We start from the raw sequence: 7748 nt of genomic DNA, 5'->3' as shown, positions 1-7748 counted from the left end.
GCGAAACAGTGTAGCCGGGTGTAGCAGAAATAAAATCTGTTGTTTAGAGTGACCTACAATGACGGCGGAAAGAAAGTTGTGGATAAAAGTGCAACAGTGTGCAAGCATTGTGCAAGACGTTTTGTTTATGCTAACAGCAACACGACCAACATGTCAGGCTAACAATCAACATGTACCGAACCGAACTGAAAACCGTGACCACAAAACCATGAACCGAACCGTGGATTTTGTGAACCGTTCCACCCCTACTCTCCACAGATGCATGGCTCAACACAGGAGAGCGACCTTCCCGGGACAGGACTCTGCTGTCAAATTGCACCTTAAAGACAATTTTTACACTCTGGACAAAGAAGACAGGTGGTTTGAAACGGTAGGAAGGAAGTTATTGATGTTAAGAAAGGAAAAATCAACCTTAAACAGGGGGGGGGGGACTCAGGTTACAGCTCTCAAAAACCAACAAAGTAGCGATGGAGTTGATTTCTTCCTGCTATAATTTTAACCCCCCTTCCATGACTGTTATTAATCCGCCTGCACTTTATTAACCTATAATCTGACACTCTTAGCAATTGTGGTCATTTTTTAAACAGAATGAGCCAAGATGCAGCGGTGACCAGTAGGAAGTGGCCTACGCAGCTCCACTGCCGGTGCAAACACTTTAACCTTCAGACTCAAGCAGATAAAAGCTGATGAGTCAGGATGATGTCACTTCTCTACACAGAAGATACTGGGAGCCGCTGATGGGAATGAGTCACTGATTCTTGCATTCCTGTCCAAACCTGCTTGCACATCACAGACAAGCTGAGAAAAATCCTGATTCCCTCCCAAAAGGGCTCCACCAATATGAACAGCTGCTCAGGCAGGAGCTAAACTTTATTACGGGAAGAAAAGACCCACAGTGGAACTCACAGCTGAGAAGCTTGTGGGGGGGGGTGAGAAAAACAGTCTACCCGCTGAGTGATGAGAGCATAAGCAGCATGCTTGGATTTATACGTGAATGCAGCGGTTAAAGTCTGCCGCAGGCCATCAACACCTTCGCTGTGACTCTTAAACTTCCCAAAAATCCCACGACCACATCCTGGAAAAGTGCTGCAGCAAACCGCTGCGACAAAGTCACTGCACCCTGCCTCCAGCGGAGAAAACCACACGCTTCAACACACATGCATAAACCAGATCCAGAAACAAGGAGTGGGAAAGGGTGGATGATACCGGGACAGAAAATAAAAAGTCAGAGGTGAGATAGTGATCTGGGTGGAGCGGCTCATACACTGAATTATGCATCCAAGATCTCCATTCTGGAAGCACACATACACCTTCCAGACAGCAAAACATGCTGGCATGCAAATAGAAGACCCCCGGCATGAGTTTCTGACATTTTTCAACAACCCTGACTCATTCTGCAGGCTTTTGTCTCCAGAAACACTCGACACGCAGCTCTGCACGGCACTCTCCTGCAGCTGGGCTGGATTACAGGGTTATTATTTTCAGCAAAACTATTATCTAACCTCCCTTTCACCCAGTGACCCTGCCCCTCCTCTGTTCCTGTGGGGCGCCTCGCTCCCAAAAGCACGCCCCCGCGCTCCTCCTGTCTGCCAGAAACACCCTCCCTCCATCTTCTAGCTAAATAGCTCCCAAAAAAAATAAAAAGAAATACTAATGAAGTCATCATTAACAGATTTTGCTGCAGTGACCTCAGGCCCAGCAGGGGCTCTGTGGCACGATCAGCCCAGGACATGCACAAACAGAGAGGAGGCACTGAAGATCCAACACAACAGCAGCGACTACCACTCACCTCTCTGTATCCATTCGGTATGGTTCCAGAGATCTTCTCTGTCGACGTCAAGCAGCCTGCAGGACAGTATTTACTGTGAAGCAAAAGAAACAATGAATATCAGTGCTGTCTTTGCACAAAAAACAAATAAATCAATGAAAGGAAAACACTGTTCACCTGAACTCTGCCTCAGGGAAATCAGATCCTTTGTCGAGGCAAGTGATTAGATCTGTGAAGGCAAACAAATCCTCAGAACTCGTTTCTCTGCATGGAGTTGCAAAACAAGGTTCCCTTCTCCAAAAACAGCAACTGCCACAGTATTTTCTGTGATCAATCCTCTTAAAATTATAAATTACAGTCCTAAAAATAAGATTTTTTCTTTTTTACAAAAGCAGGACTATTTTTTAGAAAAGCTTCAAATGTGCAGAGATCAACCATATGGGTAGGCAATTTGAACCAATGCAATTATTCTTTAAAAAAGGAGAGGTACAGTGCTTCACTAGAGTATTCACACCCATAGAGCTTTATTATCACATTAAATCCACACATTAAGGTTAGGGAAAGAAAGCAATCTAATCTAAAGTGATCCAGTCTGGCTGTATCTCTATGCTAGGTAGAGGCAAATCTATGAAAGCCTAAACAGGCCTTCATGCATTTCGCTCCATCCATCTCTACAACCCTTTCATTGCAGGTGTAACCCCTTAGAATGATACTGCCTCCACCTCCCTTAAAGGTGATCAAGTCAGTCCTGATATGAAGGAAATTCTGTAGATCAACTGCTGACCTCGTGAGTGACAACTGCATGTCATCCCCTCTAAGTTTATTTAGAGCCTGTAACTCAAAGATTTAAGTTAAGAATGTAGAATATGAGCCATGATAATGTGACCATTTATATTCTGAAAACAAACCTCATCGTCCTAAATCACTAATCAATCCTTACAAACACCTAACGGGCTGGTTGGTATGAACCTGTCCTCCTGCAGGTCTGAGTTGCCTTTACATCTGTGACACCCTGATATTGACTCTTCTAAATGCCTTCAGGCATCAACTGGTGAATCTAAGAAAAGGGAACCTATAAAAATCAGAAAATCCTATTGCTGTTTGTAAACATCTGAAAGTGACAGCTGCACCGTTTCGGGAACATTTCACTCGCAATACATATAACAAGGTTTCTGCTTAATGTTACTGATTGTGAAAGTAAAATAAAAGATATTACCATTTAGAAATGAATAAAATATGTTAAAATAAAACAATGTAAAGTATATGATAGAGCATATTGTATATTTGCACACTTGTTCTGATAGTTTAAAATGAAGAACATTTAAATAACATGAAAGGTTGAGATGTATTTATTTTGAAAAAACAACACTATGGGCTCCTGTGTGTCCTGCTGCAAAGCTGGTGGCTTCAGTTCACTGTGCTGCACTCAGAGAGGGAACACTGGAGATGATGGTCCAGTGTTGCCAAGGCAGCAACTTTGAGGACTTCTTAGACCAATCAACCAACTTTTTTTTGTTTGTTTGTTTTTTAATACAGCTGGAAACAAAATCTTTTGGCTTTTCTCAGTTGTTTTTGTTTTTAGTGGAAATTTCATGTGAAGCAGCCAACGTTCAGCTATTGCCGGCAGCGATCTGCCATGCCTCTCCCTGCTTTCCTTAAAGCGACGTCTCACAAGCACGGGCAGCAGCAGCAGCTGCATCGTCCTGCATGCAGTCACAGCAAATAGACCAGAGAAAAGACAGGTTTCATTTTTGATAAGCTGCAGCTGATTCCTGCCTGAATTGCAAAAAAATATGATGTAAACATAATTTGTTGATCTAGTCTCTTTTACTCTGGCATTGTTGCCTCAAAATAAACCCATAACCACACAGCTTATTGTTTATTCAACCCAAAATGCTGGTGCCGAAAAACTACTGTGTCTTTGGAAAAAATAGATGTTGCATGAATTCAGGTAATCTATAAGAATTCACACAAATACAATTAGGCTCATATTGGATTTTTAACATCCTTCAAATGGCAGCGTTAATTGTTACAGTTTTGTTTCAGATCCTAGTGGAAACCCTGAATTATCATATTAATGGTTTAAATTTTAAGGATTCAATTTTGCACTATATAACGTCACCACTGCTGTCCATGAACCTTATCTCACTCACACCTGCCTGGTGGTGGAACTAAGGGAAGTCTGAATTAATTAAACTACAGCAAAGTATAATTGAAGGACATTTGAAATATTATATTTGACCAAATTTTCCATCCTAGCAACCCTTTAGCGTTTAGATACTGCAGAAACGAATGCTACAAACAGCAATGTGATTCATTAGTGTGAAGAAAATCCTCTTGTTTTACATCCAACGGCTAGGAAAGCCAGTGGAAAGATGGATGAGATGAGCAATGCAGAAAGTGACACAAACGCTTGACCTCTATACAATATTTGAGGATTAGATCAGAATATCCCCTCAGTAAAGGTCCTGTTATGCTAAAGTGAGTCGCAAACATACATCAGAAATGAATTCGTCCCAATTGTGGCCTGAAAAGCTTCACTCAGTCATCACAAAGGAAAACAAATCTAACAAACCAAATGTCCAGATTCTTTCCATTAAAACTCCAAAAAAAACAAAAACAATGTATCCCTTCATTAAACTGGGAGCATGTGGGAGTACAATGGGCGATCAAAAGCTCCAGCCACAGGATGATGTGGGCTGCTGGGAATGTCACGTAAACTCTGTGGAGAGCTACAGCCCATCTCTGATGTAACCACATTAATATAAAAAAAAACGTACCTCTAAGGAAAAAAACAAAACAAATCCACTTCAAATCACCATAGTGACCGGCTAACTTCTTTGTTCGTGCTGCTCACCCACCTGAATCACCTGTGTGACAGTGTTCGTGGGAAGCAAACACGTGCATCGGATTTGCGGTGGAAAAAATACCACCCGGTCTGATTCAGCCGTGCCACGATGACCGCCACTGCTAAATAAGTGGCCGCCATTTCTCGTGCCTGCCTTTCATCCTTGCTTGTTTTCTTTTTTTTAGCAATAGAATATTTCTGTAACTTCCTGAGAAACATGAACTCATGTCTGAGTCACCCTGACACACAGAAAGAACACCTACCTTCTAAAAAAAAATATATTGGCACAGCGTGATAATAGCTTCATGTGAAATCTGGATGTCAAGATACAGGCCATAACAAAGCAAGCTTTTTTTTTTGTTCTATGCCAGCTTTAACATGATTTGCATTTTCTAGTTTGGGTTAATTGAGTGGGAACCTGTCCTCGAACACAGCGCTTTTTCCTGTGACATCACTGAAAAATATCAACAAATCCACAGAGAAAACACAAGGTGGTATGATCACCATGAGAACCATTACATTTGGAGGGAAAAGGCAGCAGCTGGTTTAAAGGTCAAATAAAAAGTTTTTTTAAACTAAAATAATTCAAACTTGTTGTATGATAGAGAATAATAAAAAGAATGCTAAACTAATTTCTACTATTTTCTATGATCTATTGCAGGAGTAACCAAATAAAAATCAGGGGGGTCCGAATAAAGAAAATCAACGACTAGTAAAGGTCTGGAGACATTTTAAATTACAATATTTTCCTGAGTATCGGTTTCAAGTTGAAAATGTTAGTATCGTGACAACCCTTGTACCATGTACATTTTAGCACATCCTCATTTCTCGGGTCAAAGCAGATGGTGGACAACATGTTAACAATAATTAGTATCAAAAACATGTAACTTTATATGACCCAAAATACAGTTTGAAGATGTTTTTAGGACAGAATGTAGCGTTGTTAAACTAAATTTCTGCCTAGTTGGGTACAATTTCACTTAACTTTTAAAAGGAGAAACATTTTCCGATACCTGAGAACTGAAAACTTTTTTTCCTTGAGAATGGAGGATGTCCTAAAATGGACACCGTACCTCTGTCAGTCCTGTTTCCAGAGATCCATCTGTTGGTTCAGGTTTGTACTAGTATGGTAGTACATCCATTACTACATCTTCTGCCATCACTATTAAAAAGTCATTGGAAAGTAGGGGTGTAAATAATAAGCGTTTTGTATCGATGCATCGATCCAACAGCCGACAATCTGATGCATCGATACGTCCGCAAGATGGTCTATTTTTATCCATTTGCTCCTGGGCGTAATTCTCCCTCCCGTGCTGTGGTGGCGCTAAACCTATTTTGCCCTCCTACCTCGCTTCCTGGTTATACTCTTACAGCAGTGTGTCACAAGGAGCTTGACACAGACATTTTTGATTTATGTCCAATATTGAAGCGTGGTCTGCGCTAAACGCTGTGGGTCTAGATACGGGCGAAGCTGTGATGAAGTGGGGGCAATTTAGTCTGATGACGGAGGGACATGGTGGCCAAAAAGAGCGGAGATCCAGCTGGAAAAAGGGTTCCAGCGTTCTCGCGCACCTCGATCTTCTAACAGGTCAAACTTCACGAGTTGTTTTCCGCAATTTCAGTCATAAAAACAAAACAAGCCGGCCTCCTGTCTGCCGTCAGCTACAATTTGGGAGAGGAGCAGCATCTGTGGAGGGGGCGGCGACGTCTGGAGCTGAGGTATTGCATTGCACTCATTGCACTGATTTTGTGCAGTATTTTTTGATGCAAAGCCTTTCAGAATCTATAACGCAGGGGAATTATTATTTTTCAGTGAATGAGGTTTTAATAGGAATAGGTGGAGTGCAACTTTTCTACTTCTGTTATTTGTTGTTGCATAAAGATATAACAGCTTTCATTGATTTATTTCAAATTTGAAACATTGTCTAGCCTGTAAGGTGTTAAAAAAAAAATTTAATCAAATCGTATCGTGGTGTATTCTTTAGTATCGAAAATAATCGAATCATTGGGTCAGGAAATCGATGATGAATTGAATCGCTATGATGGGTGGGATTTACACCCCTATTGGGAAGTAATGAGTTGTTCTCAACTATTCAGCATTTTTCTGGAGGAGGCACCAATGAGGACTGCAATTAACAAATATTTTCATGATTAATAATAAGTTAGCAAAATGTACCTTAAAGAAGATTTCATATCGAATCTAAACCATTTGAGGAGTTCTTAATGGAGCATATTGACGGACAGAAAAGGTTTTTCCATCTTGAATACAAAATATCTCTAAATATATTCTACAAGACTGGTATAATTACTGCTCTGATAGGGTTACTCCTTCAGCTAATGAGTCTGTGCCTAGTGCCAATAACAGCGACAAACCTCAAGTCACCCTCATCCCTGAAAAAATACATTCAAACAAAAAAAAAAAACACAGAACTTTTGGTTTTGCTCCTATTTTTTATGGGATAAAAGATTTAGAACTTTTTCCACACACACAATATACAGATTTTTATTCATTCATTAAGTGCTCACTATCACAGATTTAGACTGGTCTGTGAACAATATTTGAGAGAAATGGTTACATTGTGCACGTGGAAAAAAAGTTTTAGATCTTTGATTTTGTCTAAAAAAAAAATGGGAGCAAAACAAAAAGGGTTGCTTTTATACTTTAATGAGTTTACAAAAAAATAAACCAATGTTGGGAAATATATACTACTCTAAAACGTATTTATTTTTAGTTTTACGTGAGAAAAATGGCTCTCTAGATATTTTAAGGAAACCTTTCACCAAATGATATTACTGCGGTATCACTATTTTGATATTTAATTTATTTAACTTTTAAAGTATAGGTGGGGCAGCAACATGATGTGGAAATATTTTGCTACAAAGCCAACTAATGACTAGGGGTGTAAATAATAATCGTTTTGTATCCATGCATCGATCCAAAAGCCGACGATCCGATGCATCGACACGTCCGCAAGATAATCGATTCATGTTTTTTTTTCTTCCGGTCTATTTTTATCCATTTGCTCCTGGGCGTAATTCTCCCTCCCGTGCTGCGGTGCCACTAAACCTATTTTGCCCTCCTACCGCGCTTCCTGGTTATACTCTTACAGCAGTGTGTTGCAGTAAGCTTGA

The 7748-nt window shown here is 40.4% G+C and overlaps 1 protein-coding gene across 2 annotated transcripts in view; it reads right to left on the bottom strand.

Annotated features, from left to right (window-relative positions):
- LOC107091447 (discoidin, CUB and LCCL domain-containing protein 2-like) overlaps positions 1–7748 on the bottom strand; it is a 25876-nt gene that overhangs the window by 9378 nt on the left and 8750 nt on the right. For both annotated transcript variants that reach the window (XM_015385377.1, XM_015385376.1), the window contains exons 4-5: positions 1946–1997; positions 1790–1862 (exon numbers count right to left, since the gene is read on the bottom strand). In XM_015385377.1, the coding sequence (XP_015240863.1) occupies positions 1790–1862; positions 1946–1997 (125 nt within the window). The remainder of the gene's footprint in view (positions 1–1789; positions 1863–1945; positions 1998–7748) is intronic.

This window comes from Cyprinodon variegatus, unplaced genomic scaffold, assembly GCF_000732505.1.
Source record: "Cyprinodon variegatus isolate N-32 unplaced genomic scaffold, C_variegatus-1.0 Scaffold337, whole genome shotgun sequence".
Classification (NCBI taxonomy): Eukaryota; Metazoa; Chordata; class Actinopteri; order Cyprinodontiformes; family Cyprinodontidae; genus Cyprinodon; species Cyprinodon variegatus.
This window is presented reverse-complemented; position numbering and strand designations above follow the sequence as displayed.